We start from the raw sequence: 17,227 nt of genomic DNA on the forward strand, positions 1-17,227 counted from the left end.
GAAAAGTCCGGCATCACCAAGATCAAAGAAAGCAAGGATGTCGAAGTTGAAGGTCAAGGTCATGCTCATCGCTTTTTTTGATTTCAAGGGCATCGTCCACTTTAAGTTTCTACTACAGGGTCAAACAATGAATCAATACGTGTGCAAGGAGAACCTCCGGCACCTCATGAGATCAGTCCGGGACAAGAGGAGGGATCTGTGGGAAACAACGCATGGGTGCTCCACCATGACAACGCCCCTGCTCACAGTGCCTTGAGCATCCAAGAGTTTCTGGTGGAGAGGAACGTGCCAATTCTGGAGCAAACCCCCCATTTGCCAGACTTTGCCCCTTGTGATTTTTTCCTATTCCCCAAACTCAAGGGGGTGATGAAGGTGACCCAATTTGCTGATGTGGAGGTCATTAAAAGGGCCGTGACGAGGGAGCTCCGGAGGATTCCAGAAGAATCCTCCGGGGGTGTATCGAAGCATGGAAGAAGAGGATGGACAAGTGTGTGAGACTGGAGGGAAACTATTTTGAAGGGACAAGCTGTGATTTCAATATATTTTTTGGAATAAAATTTCTGTGAAGTCAGTCCCATTACTTTTCAGATGGACCTCGTATAGTTATTGAGCAATGCCCAGCAGGACTCCTTCCTTTAGGAAGAAGGAAAGGAGGGAATGAACTTAGAATGTGGACCAGACACTGACTGGCTCTTACCAGCCTTTTGTGGATCGTGAGAGGCTGGAGAATTTGGATCACAGATGAGCATGATTGCCTGATGTTGGGTCCTGGCTCTTGGTATGACAGCCATACAATGGTTCCAAGCTTTGCAGAGAGAGAGAGAGAGAGAGAGAGAGAGAGAGAGAGAGAGAGAGAGAGAGAGAGAGAGAGAGAGAGAGAGAGAGAGAGAGAGAGCCTGTAGGGTGCCATCAGATGAGTTTCCCTGCACGTGAAGAATTGATGGTGTCGATATTTTCAATTTTCATCCTCCACATTCCGAATTTTGCACACACCTTATAATCTTCACCATTTAAAAATTTTTTTTTTTACATCTAATGAACATGACAATTCTTAATGTATATATTGTGTCAATGTTCCACAGGGACTGAGTGGAAAATGTTGAAAAAGAGCTTCAAGGAGTTCAAAAAGACATCCACCAGCCAAAATGTTCTTGTTTACGAAGGAAACGAGTGTTGTGGAAAGAGTTCCATCCTGGGACATATTTCCAAGATTTTAGAACAAAAGACCAAGAAGAAAAAAAAATACAAGAATCACAGGTGTGTTTTACAGATAATTAGCCTGTCATTGAAATCACAACAGGACTTTGTGGATGTGAGATCATTGATTATGCCATAATGGGTTCCGGGTGCCTTAATGTGTGATGCTGGTTCGAGAACTCATCCTGACATCTCATTAAAGCAGTTTCCCAGACCAGATTCATCGTATTACACTGTTTATTTCCTTTTAAACGTTTCTGGTCATGTTATTGTCCAATTTTCCATATCAAACCAAATGAAGTTGCATTGAATTGTTCAATTTGTGTCCTTGTTAAAGTAGGGCCTACTCACCTGGGGCTTGGATTATGAGCATGTTGCTTCTGTTTCTGCTTCGATTCCCCCCCACCAATGCTTCATTTTCATCCCTTTCTCCCAAGTATTATCATTCCTGATCCCTCAGTTTGATCTTTCCCCCATTCTCACTCCAAAAACTACAAAGAACAAAAGCTCTTCTTCACTCCAAAAAAAAACCCAAACACAAACTCAATCTGCCATGCCTGGTTCTTCCTTCATTCTCCATCCCTTTTCTTTTCAACATCCCCATGCTGAATCTTAATTTAGTGAAATGTTTCTTCCTTTAAAAGCTCTTCGTAACATTTTTAAAACGCTTAAAATGCATTTTAATATTGCTCTCTCCTGACTACTCCTTCAAGAATAACCGAAGCATTCTTCTTCTTCTACTTCTTCATCATGTCTTCCTCTTCTTTTTCACAAAGCTTATTTCTCAAAAACTTTTCACTCCAAAATACCATTTCCTGCTGAGGAAACCATTTCGTTCTTGTCGGCGCATTTAACTCTGCTGTGACTACAGAATCAAAGCCCGTGTTGTTTGTTTGTCCCTTTGTCCTTCTGATGGAAGTGATACTTGTACAGTCTCCTCCACTAGCCTCAGATATTAAATTTAAGTTATGTGCGCCTTCCCAATTGTTGTTACTATCCTTCTCCTTGGATGAAACAGGATCGTGTCTCTGGAACTCAGTGACAACAAAGAATGTGCAATAAAGAAAATGTATGACATGCTGCCAAAAAGAGAAGCAGAATGCCATTCCAGTTTGTCGATTTATATCTGCAGTGCCTTTCATGCCGAGGTAAGGTTCAGACTCTTTGATACCACCCTTCATTTGACCCCATTTGTTCTCACAGCACTGACATTTGAGAAACACATGATTGTAAGCAGAATGCTTGGCAAAAAATATTGCTTTTTTCACATTTTTTATGCAAAACAATTGCATTTCGAGAAGTTTGAAGTGGAATGAGAACAGATATGAAGCAAGTAATATATGTTTGGAGTAATTGTCCAGAATGTTCTTCACTCTAAGACTTTCAGAAGTTGGAAATTCCTTATCAAAGAGACAAATGAGAATGGAGGTTTGAAAAGTGGAGAAAGTATGGGATAAAACACAGGTAGGTAGTTACTCTGCTGATGGTTGCTTCTGAAATCATATCGCTTCTGACAACCAACTACTCATCCCACACTATTCTCTCCACGACAACCCCCAACCACTTTCTTTCCATCGTTTCCTTTACTCACTCTCGTCGATCCAAAACAAAGACAAAACGCTTCACCCGGTCTTCGCACTCAATGTTGTCCTCACTATATATTCTTTCCTCACTTTTATTGCTTTTCAAACTTCAATTTCCTTGTGACATCTGCATCTCATTGAACACATCACTTTGTGTCAAGATGTGTCGTCGTCATTCACAGTGCCAGTCTGGTATGGAACTCTGGATTTGTGGTGTGTGATGCAAGAAAGATGGTCCAAATGATCTTTGACATTCTCGATTGTCGTATGTTCTGTCAGATTATTGTCAGGTCAGGCCAAATCAGATCTGTGACTTGCTACAGATATCATGTAAACCTGTACTAACCTGTTTCATGGTTGGGTTTACGGCGACTAAACCGGCTTCCCCACCCGGCTTCCTGGTGAGCAGGGTGCATGTAAGGACACCCAGCAGGATTAAAAGCAAAACATGTCAAAGGCCGGAGGAGCTCCTTGTGAGCCAACAGCCATCCAAAGCTTGTTCCCAACTGTGTCTGTGCATATCCTCCTGCAGTTGGGTACTTCTCTGAAGGAGGTTGGTGGCAGGATTTGCACTCCGGCCACTGTAAAACACTTAATTCCGCAAAACGCAAAGAAAACTGAAACCCACTCCATGGGAGTACCTCCTGTGCTGCTGCCCTTCGCAGGAGAGCTCACCGGATAACGGGATTGGGGCAAAGCCTTCGGGACCCCCGTTCTTTGATGATAGGATGAAAAGCATGGGGTAACCTTCCTGGGTCAGATTGCGTTGGTGTGTGCCGGGATGGTGCTGAGGTGTCGTCCGCCAGACGGGGGTCTCCTTGGGTTAACCTGAGGCGGTCCCTTCAGGTGGGTGTCTGGAATGTTCTTTCCCAAAGAGAGGACGATCACCTGTCTCTGCTATCATCTCAGCTCCAGTGTTTGGACATTGGTATTGCAGCACTCTCTGAGGTCCGAAGACCGGATAGTGGTCAGATCATTGTGGGTGGTTAAATCTACTATTTTACTGGTTGCTCTGATGGTTGCAATGCCCAAGGGGTTGCTGGAGCTGTGTCCAATAAGCTGACTCCCATGATAATTGAGGTAACACCGGTCAACGAGCGTATTATGAGACTAAGGATTCGTCACTCCTTCGGTGTCATTTCCCTGGTCTCTGTCTATGCTCCGACTGAGGCGCGTGACCTCACCCTGAAGGACACATTCTACGCCACGCTCCAGTCTGTGGTTGATCAGTGCCCGAGACAAGATACACTTCCAGTCTTGGGGGATTTCAATGCATCGACTGGAACTGATAGGGATGGTTATGAGACGTGTGTTGGTCCCCATGGGTCAGGAACTATGAATCAGAATAGCACTAAGTTCCTTGACTTTGCAAGAAGTCATGGACTTCGGGTGGCCGGTTCATGGTTTCAGCGCCCACAAGCTCATCGCTGGACTTGGTATTCCAACGCTGGCGGTGTGGCAAAGCAGATTGACCATGTCCTCGTTGACGGTCACTGGAGGATGATCCAGAACTGCAGGGTCTACCGGAGTGCTCAGTTCCTCAATACTGGCCACTGGCTTGTTGTAGCAACTCTAAAGCTGCACCTTAAATCCTGGAGAATGGTACCATCCCAGCCGAGGCTGGATGTTGGCAAGCTCAAGGATGAGAGAGTAGCTGAGGAGTTTGCGAACAGGCTGAGTGGACATTTGGGGTGTCTGGGTGCTTTGGGGGTTCCTGAAGAGTTCAGGATTACCTTCAAGACCACAGTCCTTGATGTTGCCGGTGGATGTCTTGGAACTCACCGCAGGGCAAAGAAGAATTTTGTATCTCAAGGGATATTAGATACCAGTGACCAGAGTCGCAGGGCCAGGCTGAATGGCAGAGATGAGCTGTTCAGGGAGCTGAGGCGTAAAACTGTATGTGCACTAAGGGTGGACAAGGAGGCCTATGTGCGAGAAATCTGTGAGGGGTAGAGCATCACCTGTGGACAGGTGATTCTCGTCCCGCTTACAGGGGAATTCGCGCATTGCGTTCATCCAAGCCCATCCCTCGGAGCACTGCAGTTAGAGCATCGAGTGGTAGGCTCTTAACAGAGGAGTCTGAAGTGAAGGCCCGCTGGGCCGGTTACTTTGAGCGGTTGTACCAGGCTGATCCCCCAATTGTCGAGTTGGACGTCAATGGTGTTACAATCCCTGTTGCTGACCCTCCAATCAATTGTGGTCCACCTTCGCATGTGGAAATACGGGCTGCGGTGAACCGGTTGAAACAGGGTAAAGTTCCAGGGATCTGTGGCATCCATGCTGAACTTCTCAAGGCTGGTGGAAATGCTGCACTCGTGTCATTGCATGCAGTTTTGTGCTCTGCCTGGAACACAGGCATCATCCCAACTGATTGGAAGAGGGGCCTTGTTGTCCCTCTCTGGAATGGGAAGGGTGATCGCCAAGACTGCAACAACTACCGAGGGGTGACGCTGCTCTCAGTGCCGGGCAAGGTCTTTGCTCGGATAATTCTTGATGGGGTTCGCGACCACCTGCTTGAGCACCAGCGTCCAGAGCAGTCAGGCTTTACACCAAAGAGGTCAACGATTGACCGTATCCTTGCTCTTCGTGTCCTCACCGAACGCAGACGAGAGTTTTATGGCAGGGACTGCTTGCAGCCGATGTTGATCTCTGTAAAGCGTTCGATTCAGTGAATCGGGATGCCCTCTGGAGGATTCTTGGTCTTCGTGGGATGCCACCAAAACTGATCGATCTGATGTCTGAACTCTACTCTGGTGCTGAGAGTGCTGTGAAGTGTGGTGGTACCATCTCTGACTTATTTCCAGTTGCTCCTGGAGTTCGTCAAGGGTGTATACTGGCCCCCACACTTTTCAGCACTTGTATGGACTGGATTTTAGGGAGGATGTCGGAAAGATCAAGCTGCGGTGCATCGTTTGGGAATGTCAAGATGTTGGACCTTGATTTCGCAGATGATGCAGTCATCTTTGCGGAGACTTTAGATATCCTTTTGGGGGCCCTCGAGGTGCTGAATGAGGAGTCGGAGCCGCTGGGATTACAGCTTTCTTGGGTCAAAACTAAGATCCAGGCTTTCAATGACATCTTGGATGCTGCTGTCCTGTCTGTGTCTGTTTGTGGTGAGGATGTTGAGGTCGTGGAGAGATTCACTTACCTTGGCAGTGATATTCATGTCTCTGCTGGCTGTGAGTCAGAGGTCAATAGACGTCTGGGTCGGGCCTGGGGAGTCATGGATTCACTGGATCATGGGGTGTGGCGCTGCCGGTACCTGTGCAGGAGGACGAATCTGAGTCTTCAGGTCCTTGGTGCTTCCAGTCTTGCGCTATGGATGCGAGACTTGGACTCTGACCAAGGATCTGAGACGGAGACTTAATTCCTTTGGTACCAGGTCTCTTCGGAGAATCCTTGGCTATCGCTGGTCAGATTTTGTGTCCAACGAGCGGTTGCTGAGAGAGACTCGGATGAGATTTATTACATGCATGGTCCGTGAGTGTCAGTCGCGGCTGTATGGACATGTGGCTCGTTTTCCTGACACTGATCCTGCTCACCAGATTCTCTCAGCGAGGGAGTCTCATGAGAGGAGGCGGCCAATGGGCCGACCACGTTCCTCATGGTTGCAGCAGGTTTACCAGCATCTCAAGGAGATGGGGATGGGCCTGGCATCTGCCTGGGGGAAGGCCAGACGGAGGCCCCTGGAGTACCGGCGGAAAGTGGACGCAGCGACTCGCTGTTCTGGCACATGCTCCCATACCTGACTTGACCTGAATGGTGCAGAGACATTTGGTTTGTGTGTGTTGTGTTGCGTTTCTGGGCTTGCCAGATAAGAAGTTCCTTGATGTGTGATGGTAGGACCCTCGTATGTGGCATAATACTGTCAGTGTAATTAGTTTTTGGTCCTTTGGAGCAATGAGAGAACCTACCTCAATTGTAATTCCTTGAAGGGAACCGACATGATCTGCACTGCTGGTCGGGGCAACAATTTATCATTTGTGTCCAAGTCTCTTCGTTCTGAATTGTGATTATTTGCACAAGCTCCTCCAATACCAACATTAAAATTATGCAAAATCTGTATATCATACAAAGTGTTCTGTTACTATTTTTCTCTCCTTGGGAAACAGGATCATGTTTTTGAAGATCACCAACAACACAGAAAGAGGATTGAAAAGATGTACAAAGTACTGCGGAAGAGAGAGAAGAAGAACGATGCTCCAGTCAGTCGTTGGATATTTGACGCGCTCTTCAGGCTAACATGAGGTTCAAACTCTTCGATATTAACTTTAATTTCACCTGATTCGTTCTCACTACACTGAAGTTTTGTTCGCATGTGTTATTGGATGCATAATACTTGGTAAATAGTTTCTGATGTTCTTCAGGCAACAAGTGTGTGATCACCTCGAGATATGAATTGGTAATTATAATTAGAGTAGGGATGAAGGGAGGGGTGGGAGGGAGGAGAAGGAGTGTCATGTCTTTTGTTTTCGCATTGCCATCTACATTGTTACGTTTATTATCCCCACGCTTTTTGAACAAAAACCAGGGGATATTGTAATCAGCTCTGTCTGTCCATCCATCCGTCATGCTATTTCCTCCTCAATGGAGTTTTTTTTTACCTTTGCTTATATTACAGTTTGTCCAGATCTTCAAAATAAGAAAGAGCAATCGGAGATTGCAGACCCTCGTCAGGACTTGTTTTGTGTGGTGGTGTGTGAAACAATAACAGACAAAACTAGAGGGGGAGCACGCGGTAGAATGCAAAATCTCCTCCGCCAATACTGCTTGGTCACTCAAGTGAACCTGATATCCTATTCATTGTAGGTCAAAACGGATCAGACTCTACTGAACCACGATTGAATAAACTAAACTAGATCGACGCGCATGTAGAAATGCCAAAAAAAAATTCAAATATTTTTCAAATATAATCGAATTTTTTTTTTTAAAAAGTTGCAAATTTTTTTTTTTTTTCTCGAACAAATGTATTTTTTTTTTGGTTGGAAATCACTTAAAACATGTAGAAATGCAAAAACAAAAATTCAAATATTTTTTCAAAATGGCTGCCATAGCGGCCATATTGGACTTTGAACCAAGTCCAAATCTAATGGCATGATCCTTGGACCATACCTAATCCCCCCACCAAGTTTCGTCGAAATCCGTCGAGGAGTTTTTCCGTAATACTGTTCACAAACAAACAAACAGAAAGGGGTGAAAACAGTAACCTCCGATCTTCGATGGCGGAGGTTAACGAGAATTGCCATTTTATCACTGCTGGGAGTGATGACTGTGTCCCAAGACATGGTCACGTGGAGGCATCGAGAGGCAGAGGAGCGTGAAATCATGTGCTGAACTTGAGAATCCAACTTGAGATTCCACTGGATTTTAATCTCAGTAGACGGAGGGAAGACACAGACTCGAGTGGTGGTTCATTAAGGAGGAAATCTCAGGATGAGAGGGGCCGTTACAGAGTAAACTAATTTGCATCACCTTGCAATTTTTACAGCGCTGCGACATCGCGCTGTTATATAATTGGCTATTCTGTCCTGTGTCTTCTGTCACACTTATTGTTGGGTGTGATGTGGGCGGGGATTGCCGGGTGAATTGTGGGCGGGGTTAATGCGGAAGAACGATGTTTTTTGTGCTGAATCGTTTTCTGTGTGACGCCGGAAGTTGATTTTCTGAGCAGGAAGTGATAATCTTCCTGTTCCGTTAGTTGTTGACACGCAGTGTTGTAATTCAGGATGGAAATATCACAGCTCTTGTGTAGGATAATTACCGTGGGCAGATCTCATGGAAGTGTGGGATAATTACAAGGGTAGATGTTTCTTGTGTGGGGAGGTCTCTCTCGAATGATGGAAATTGTTTTCAAGTTCAAACCACTGGTTTGAGACTCGTCTCATCTCGCCTTGTCTGAAAGATTAAATATAATCAATGTACATCTTCCCAAGTGTTTTCTCTCCTTCAGGGAAATGGATCATGTTTCTGAAGATCACCGAAAACAAAGGTAGAGCATTGAAGAAGATGTACGAGATGCTGTGGAAGGGAGAAGAAGAACGATGTTAGAGTCAGCCCTTGGATATTTGGCACGTTCTTCAGGCCAATATGAGGTTCAAACTATTTGATACTTGCTCTCCTTATACCACATAAGGTCTTGTGACTTTGAAATTTCCCAAACACACACGAATGAATGCATATTGTTTGGTTAAAAGTGTTCCTAATTCATGTTCTTTATCCAAATCAATGCACCTGACAAGGTATGAAGGAGAGGGAGAAAAGATGTAAAGCATAAATAAATGTTTGGAATAATGTCGAGTAAATAATGAATACAGGTAAATGTCAAGCTTTCAACAGAACAGACAAATCTGAATATCAAGCCTCTCACAAGGTTTTCTGAATGCACTTCGGAAGGAAATTATTTCTCTGGTCTTTTTTAACATGCGTTTTGAGACTCATGGAATTGTGGAACGGAGTCCACGGCTGCACCAGAGCTTGATGATGGGAGTTGCAAGTCAAACGGGGTAATGGTCTTCACGGGTGTATTAAAAAACAGGGAAAAAGACATAAAATGTCATAGCCCCCATTGTTTGTCATTTTGTTGCATGGAGTTAAAGGACTAGCCCATATTTACGGACAACTAAAATGGCCGCCAGTCTGCCAGTTGGTCATCTTTGATCAGATCGCAAAATAAAGTAAGGGGCATGTGTATGCCATGTCCTGTGCTTGTGCCAAGTTTGAACAAAATCGGACCATGCATGTGTGAGAAATGATTGGGGACACATTTAAGTAACAAAATGGCCACCAGTCGGCCATCTTGGATCTCATTGTGAAAAACAAATGACGTGCTTAAGAAAGCCATCATTCATTATCTGTGTGCCAAATTTGAAAAACATTGGTAAATGCTTGTTCGAGAAATGGTTGAAGACGTGTTCAACATCGGGGGGTTTTTTTGCACAACTAAAATGGCCGCCAGCCGGCCATCTTGGATCAAGAAATGACATGTTTGTGTCCGCCATCATTCATTATCTGTGTGGTAAGTTTGAACAACTTCGGTGAATGCATGTCCAATTCCTTATCCCCGCTTTTTGCTTTGCGCATGCGGGTTAATGAGTAAAAAAAGAAATGAGAGCGAAGGCAATGGCATGCCATCACAAATCCCTTTGCTTCCCATCAAAGCAAAGTTGAAAGAATGCAAAATTTTCCCCCAGAAATGACCAATATCAAATTTTGGGATTGAAAAAAACCTGTTTTGACCTATGATTTGACCCCTGAAATGAACCGGGGGTCAAATCAAAAAATCGTTGCTTATTTCATGCATCCCCCAATGTTGATTGGACATGCTGCACCAAGTTTCATTGAAAGTTTTTTTTTTTTAAGTGCCCGTAATTGCCACATTTGGTGTTTGACGCCACCACAGGGCCTCGGGGCAGGGACAAAATGATACTGCTCTCACTCCTTCTTGCCAAGTGGTGATCATAAATATCAAATTTGGTGATTTTTCACGTCACCATTTCGGATGAGATAGATGGAGAGACAGATTACAATATCGTCGCAGTTTAAAAAAAAACATAAAAACATTGGTGGAACAACAATTGCTGAAGTCCAGCATTGCTTAACATTTGAAATTGGAACACAAAAGTCATATTTCATTTTAATATGTTTGTTTACCCTTTTAATGGCTGCCATTTCTTCATGATTTCCTTTGCAGGGCATTGTTCCACTGCTCATGTGCAGGACTTGTTTACACATAACTTTTGTTGAGATCTTGTGAGTATGCAGAGATCTTTGGTATCACACAGCTTGGTGAGCATGTTCTGGTAAGTATCACATATATGTCATGTGGTGATTATGATGAGTGCTTTTGAATCACGTTTTAGTGTCATGAGTGCATTTTGACTTTTCTCTACAAAATGTTGTAATCACATCTTCTTTCACAATGCGAAGCAAATGGACAACTAGTTCAAAGTTACACAGGATTTTGTTCTATATTTCCTATCATATAACCAGCCAGTCAGGCTTCTTCCTCTTGATTGGCTGGCTATCATCTCTTTTTGTGATGACCCCAAGAAAATCTAATTGCACTAAAAAACAAACAAGGAAGTTTTTTTCAATGAAAATCCCAACCATCTATGACTATTAATTTAACCGCTTGTCCAAATTGTTGGCATATGTAACATCATGATCTCTTATTTCTCCTGCAAATTAATATTTTTGGCAATGGGATTTGTCTCAACAAGTGGATATTCCCGACTCGTGTGCAAACGTCGACTTGAGTCCCAAATCTGCAATCAGTTGTTCAAATGGTTTTTTTTTTCCCCCAGAAAGATCGAAGATCTCTTCGATCTTTCTGGGTTTTGCTTTTCCTCAAAAGCTAAAAGGTGCTGGTGGTGGCACTTCCAGGCTTTGGGACGAGGTTCGATTCCTCGTGGCACCCAGCTTTGTGTCAGGAATTTAATCAAAGAAACATCTTTTTTTTTCTTCGATTTAGCTGTTTTGCTGAAATTCCATTATTTAAAAGATGATTGAAGGAAGAGTAAGCTTTAACAAGCTTGAACTGTGGGGTAACGGGACCACTCTTGCTTGCAATCAGCAAAGGAATGAATGAAGGCAAAAATATGAAAGTGAGGCGGGGAGGAAACGCTGAAACCAACAAAAAAGGAGGTTGGGTTCGGAAGGGTTAATGGGAGTTATAACGATCATGAGTCAGGATGATGAATGATATGAGACGTCAGTGCACTGCATGCTTTACGCCCTGGAGGAAAGAGTGGGAAAGAATGGCGTTTGGAAGGTGGTTCTACAAATCAGTTGAGCCATTATTCTTTTGCTATCTTTGTTTTGGAACAACCACTACTTCAACAACCACAACCACTACTTCAACAACCACAACTGCTACTTCAACAACAACAACCACCTCTCAACCACGCCATCCCCACCACAAAGCAACCACAACATCGCCTCACCTTCATCTCCGTTATGCCGCAATCTTTTCGCCAGCCACGGCAAATCCCACGGATGAGCGGAATATCCGCCGACAGATGCGGGGGCTGATGATTTCCACAACATAAGCTTTCCATGGCTGATGATTCCTGCAACGTCCACGTGGCTGATGATTTCTACCACATCCGCTCTCTCCGCGTTTCGCGACGAGATCGGATCAGAATTGCAAAAGGGGCGGAGCCAGTGAGAGGTGAGAGATCAAACTCACTCACGGACCCCATATAAAGGCACGCTGAACGCCAAGCAGGCAGTCTGTCGCGGAGCTGCAGAGAGTGGAAGTCTGGAGCTTGGAGCCAGGATTCGAGTCCAGCGGAGGGCAGTCGGAGCTCGGGGCACAGCCAGCATGCCGTGCCACGCAGAACTACGGGTCGTTTTGAGAAAGCCGGAGAGAGGTCGCCAACCAGCGACAGAACGGTCCGAGGTGATCGGGCCTCGGGACAATCCGAGCAGATGTGGAGGAACGAGCGGGCTCTTAGAAAGAGCATCAACTCGAAAGAGCAAAGGCCCCTTCGTTCCTCTGAGGTGTCGTCGGCTAGGCCCGAACCACCAGGCCGCACGTCGGGGCCTGGGCCAACCAAGTCGCACGGCGCCAACTGCCGTGTCGACAAAACGTCGTGGGTCGCCCAAGCGAGTCACCACGAGGGTGGCAGGTAACCAGCACGGCCTCTCGGAGCCCTTGTGGTCTCCACATCTCCGTGAACTATTAAAGGCCCATGAGGTCCAGTTCTGCCCCTTTCCTTTCCTGGGGTTTTACTTTGTATGAATGTCGTGGCGCCTTGTCTGTCAAGTAATGAACTGTTAAGTGATTGTGTACATAATAATAGAACGGTTGTAGTTCTTTGTCTTGCTCGTTCCTGCATTGCTCTATTGACTACATGATTGCATGCGTGTATGACTGCTTACGTGTGTACAAATAAATGTCCTTGTGTGAATGTTGACCTGTTCGTTGCGTCCTTTCCCTCACTTGAGCCGCCGTATTGCGTTCGGGACACGAGCTGGCTTTTAAATAGCTGATAAGATAACCGGGTCCAACGGGGCCTCACGATAATACACCGCTCGGCAAATCGCAAATGGAGCGAGCTGCTTAAGCGGCTCGTTTCCAAGCAGGTCCCGTTGAGGTGTAAATCCCCGGCATTTCTGTCTCCGCGCATACTTATGTAAATCGACAATTCGGCGATCGGATCCTGTCGTGCGTGGACAGAATAGTTGGCCGATTTACGGTGTGATTAAAAACACATCCGTAGCTGGATTTCGGCGTTGATCCGAAAGCTGCGACTCGGTTTACCACGTCCGGTGGGCGTGCGGCTGCGATTCGTTAAAAGCGGTCGCTCACATGCTGGGGTGGTGAGAAACCACAATATACTGTATATTAATTATTTCTGCCTTTCATTATCACAATTATAGATAGATCGATATTGAGCAAGTGCCACACAATAAATTTCAGAGTTCAGTGATTGTGAGAGAAAACGCCTTATTGTCCGAATTTTATTAAAATAAAGACCTTCGGGCAGGGGATCACACTTTACGGTTCAGGGATGCATTGGTCAGGTTTGATGTTGTGGCTGTGGCTGCATGCTAAATTCCAAGCTTGAAGAAGAAGATGGCCACCGTCAGATTCAAAACGATACTCCAACCAATGAAATGATCAGTTACACACCTGCAGACATACACCTGTGAAACATATTGTTGTGGTTGACGAAATTCGCACACCACCATTCAGGTCCCTTAGGTGAGATATCTCCGTAAGTATATGTGTAGTTAGGCCCAAACCCGTTGTCTAGTGGGAATACATGTCATTCACTCGGGCTGCGACTCTTCAGGATAGCCGTTTTTCTTTTCCTATCTTTATTTTGGACCAGCCACCATTTCTACCACCACCAACCACGTCTCAACAGTCATCACACAACAACCACCAACCACAACGCCGCTTCACCACAACAGCCACGACCTTTACCGTCACACCTCGCAACCGTCGCATCGCCACCGTTCCTGCGCCGCTTGTGGGCACCGATACTAGACTCGTGCAGGGCGCGCACCGAACAGCGTGTACAAAAACATCACAGACTTCCTGCAGAAAAACGGATCAAAAACGACTCACGCCCACTTTTGTTCCGTCCTATCGGAGAGCGTGGGCGATTTGGCCTCGCCTCCAGGGCGTTGGAGTGAGGACGCTATATGCAAATTCATGGATCAAAAAGCGTTCACGCCCACTTTTCCTCGGTCCAATGAGGAGCCAGTTAGAGAGGTGAAAGGTCGAAGGCAGGGGGTCAAAGAGCAAAGCCACGGGGCTTATAAAACCGGCTGCGTTCGTCAGTAAAAGGAGTTCGGGGTTCAAGAGAGTCGTCGGTGGAGCTGGAAGGAAGTTGCGCGTTGGAACGAGCTGTGCGTTGGAACGAGTTGTCGGCGGAGCTGTGGAGAGGTGGCGGCGGCGAAGACGGACGAGGGGGTGCTCGCGTCGGTGCCGGGAGCTGAAGGCGGGAGGCCGACGGCGCGACCTGGTCGAGGTGGAGACGCTCGTCGCGGGACCCGAGACAGAGTGAAATCCTCCTTCCCCCGAGCATCAGCATCCCCCTCCTGTGTCCCGCGCATTGAGATAGTGCGACAAAGGGGGCCCCTTTTCCCACCCCCTACCAGACACTGTCCGCGAGGCCCGCGGAGTTGAGGCACCATCGCCACTTCGCGTCTCATCATCAGACAGGTAGGCCCGACCCGGTCTCGGCCCCAGGCCCGCCTCATCCTGAGGGTGGTTTCTTTTACTTTGCTTTGAGTGTGTGTGTTGTCGGCGCCGTCTGTGAAGTAAAATTGTATAAGTGTTGCCGTGTGCCCGGTAGTCGGATATATCTGCATTGTGTCTTCTCTTTTACATTTGCTTTTTGTGTGATATTGCATTGTGTGTCTCCTTCTTTTACATGTGCTTTTGGTGGAAATGTATATGTGTGCTTTCCGTTCATCGCGAATAAATGTGCTTTATGTTGAACTGTTTTCCCGCTTCGCTTCGTCTTTTCTTTTATTGAATCTCCATCTTGCTTCACGTAAAGGGTTGGTCGTGGGCTGAAACGCCCGATAATTAATCAAACCGTCGAGGCCGACGAATAACACCGCTCGGTTATCCCGATAGTACGGAACGGGTCGCTTAAAGTGGCCCGTGTCCGAAGTCGACTTGCGGCGAGGTGCGATCGCCCGGTCTCCCCTCCGTGTGGGTACTTAGGGAGGTCGAATTTGGCGAGCAACCCTATCCCACGCGGGGGCCGATTGGCTCGATCGCGGTGAGACCGAAAGGTCCACCCGTGACTAGATCCCGGCGTTAGTCCGAGAGGGTCACGTCTGCACGCCGGCGAGCGCGAATCCGCAACAATATACTCATCATACTGAAATGCTGCATGAATAATTATTAATGAGTCGAAAGGAAAGAGAGAAGAAGAAGAGGAGGGAGACGTTGGTTTGCAGGCTTGTTCATTGACGTTTGTTGCAGTGACTTGGATGCTGCTCGTGCTGTGTCAGTGAGTGTCGCTTTCAGTGTTTGCTGAAGTTAAATAAATGTTTGTTCAATCAATTTCCAGACCACGTGCGGTTCGTAACAATATTTAATTTAAACGTGCATTTCATCCTTTTACTATTACTCAACTTTTCATTCTGATTCTTCAAGATCTACAAACATGGCAAACTGTCATCCTGGTGCCGTGAACGAATGATTAATTACTGGTCGAACCAGCAGAGAGCATTTCATCAGTGGCACAGCCGCACTCTCAGTCAACGATCGTGTTACTTGCAGCCGAGTGCTCCATCGGAAGAAGAAAGGAAAAAAGAGGAAGAAGAAGTGAGTTGGTCATCTCAGAAAAAAAAACACAATGTGTGTGTATTTGTTTGTGTGATGTCTTTCCCCATAAAAAACACGATTTAAGAAGGGTTTTCAAGGCCAATCTTTTCACACGACTGTGTGTTCACTGCATTCTATTTTTTCAGGATAAAAAAATCTCCAAAAATATTTCCCATTCAAGAGTCATTACGTCTCTTCTTTCGGAAATGTAGACGGTGGCTTGCTACCGAATCTCAATGGCGGTGTATGGAATCATTTTAAAAATAACAATAAACAAGGTGCAGGAAGTTGAAATTCGCTGCTCGTCATTTGTAACGCACGCCGAGTAAAACGAGAATAAAGAAGATATGTGCACACCTGACACTGGGCCGATGCTTCAGGCTTTAGCAAGCTCACGAGGCTGAGTTATTAAATAAATCACCTCAATTTGAGGTGACATCCCCCTTTTCAGCCTCTTTCAGGAGGGGGATCGAGATGGGGTGCACATTCTCACTTCACCCACACGATTCAGGAGTGGGAGTGTTCGGGGGCGTGGTCGTGTCGGCGTAGTCGTGTCGTGGCAGGGGCGTGGGCGTGGTCGTGTCGTGGCGTGGTCGTGTCGGCGTGGTCATGTCGTGGTCGTGGTCGAATGCTCGTGACATCCCCAAGCAGGAAATCGTTATTTTTGAGGTACACAGTTGGTGGTGAAAACGAACGAGGTTTTACTACTTTACTTCAGGTTTATTTAATTTAACATTATTGCCTTCAAGTGCTTGGAGATGAACGTCGCTCTTGCACGATTAGGAATATTATTTTGATTATTAAACCCTTTGGATTGCGGTAAACCGGTTACTGAACCTCGGTTTTTATTATTGATAACGGTAAAGGAGCTACATTGTGAGTGTCCATGAGCGACGGTGTTTGGAGATCGTGTGATGTTTGGATTCCCGTGAAATGAGCCCTTTCTCACCACATGCTCTCTTTGTTGGCGCCAAATTCCACAACCTGAGACACTCAGAATGGATTTCGCTGCCATGTCTCAATTTGACGGATTCGTATAACTGATAACATGCCTGACCTCGTGTAAAAAGTTTAACTCTAAAATCCTGCCAGTTATTTCATACGGAGAGGTCAAACGTCATGTTGAGCTAAAAAGTGCCATTTTGAGCCCTGATGGCAACTTCTCGGTGCAGTATTTTCCCGAGGAAATGTGGCTGGGGCTCAATATTCTGGACAATTGTGGACCTTCTTTGTCCATACTTGATTCAATAAAATAGTGAAATTGACACTTTTGTCAAAAATATTACACTGAACAACAAATTTCAAAATAAATTTTTTACTGGAGATGTGTAAAGTGATTAAGACTAATTTGGGTACGCTGATTTCAAAAATCATAACCGTTTTGCTGTATCACGTCAGGATTTTCAGGAACAGAAATATTCCCATTGCCTAGAAGTCAGGATTTCAATGAAATTTACATATGTCTTTAACATGTCTATTTCGTACAATTGTTGTTAACTTGTGTTATATTTCTTTCTTTCAGATAAAGATGAGTAGGCGTTCCTGTACCAATCATCCTGACAACTTCTGTTATGTCTGTGGTCGGTATACCAAAAAAGATCAACAGCGAAGTATATCTACAGCAGTGAAAATGAAGGCCGCCTACTTTCAC

The 17,227-nt window shown here is 45.7% G+C and overlaps 1 protein-coding gene across 1 annotated transcript in view; it reads left to right on the forward strand.

Moving 5' to 3' along the window:
- The window catches only part of LOC147006584 (uncharacterized), a 23,234-nt gene extending 7,389 nt beyond the window's left edge, over positions 1 to 15,845 (forward strand). Inside the window, exons 4-9 of the mRNA XM_085868476.1 lie at positions 1,083 to 1,257; positions 2,216 to 2,345; positions 6,893 to 7,028; positions 8,731 to 8,872; positions 10,471 to 10,579; positions 15,406 to 15,845. Coding sequence (XP_085724602.1) covers positions 1,083 to 1,257; positions 2,216 to 2,345; positions 6,893 to 7,027 — 440 coding nt within the window. The 3' untranslated portion in view covers position 7,028; positions 8,731 to 8,872; positions 10,471 to 10,579; positions 15,406 to 15,845. The remainder of the gene's footprint in view (positions 1 to 1,082; positions 1,258 to 2,215; positions 2,346 to 6,892; positions 7,029 to 8,730; positions 8,873 to 10,470; positions 10,580 to 15,405) is intronic.
- Positions 15,846 to 17,227: the final 1,382 nt, after the last annotated feature.

Source organism: Eptatretus burgeri, unplaced genomic scaffold, assembly GCF_056783735.1.
Source record: "Eptatretus burgeri isolate ZD-2024b unplaced genomic scaffold, Ebu_testis_v1 Ebu_testis_scaffold_3163, whole genome shotgun sequence".
In the NCBI taxonomy this organism is placed as follows: Eukaryota; Metazoa; Chordata; class Myxini; order Myxiniformes; family Myxinidae; genus Eptatretus; species Eptatretus burgeri.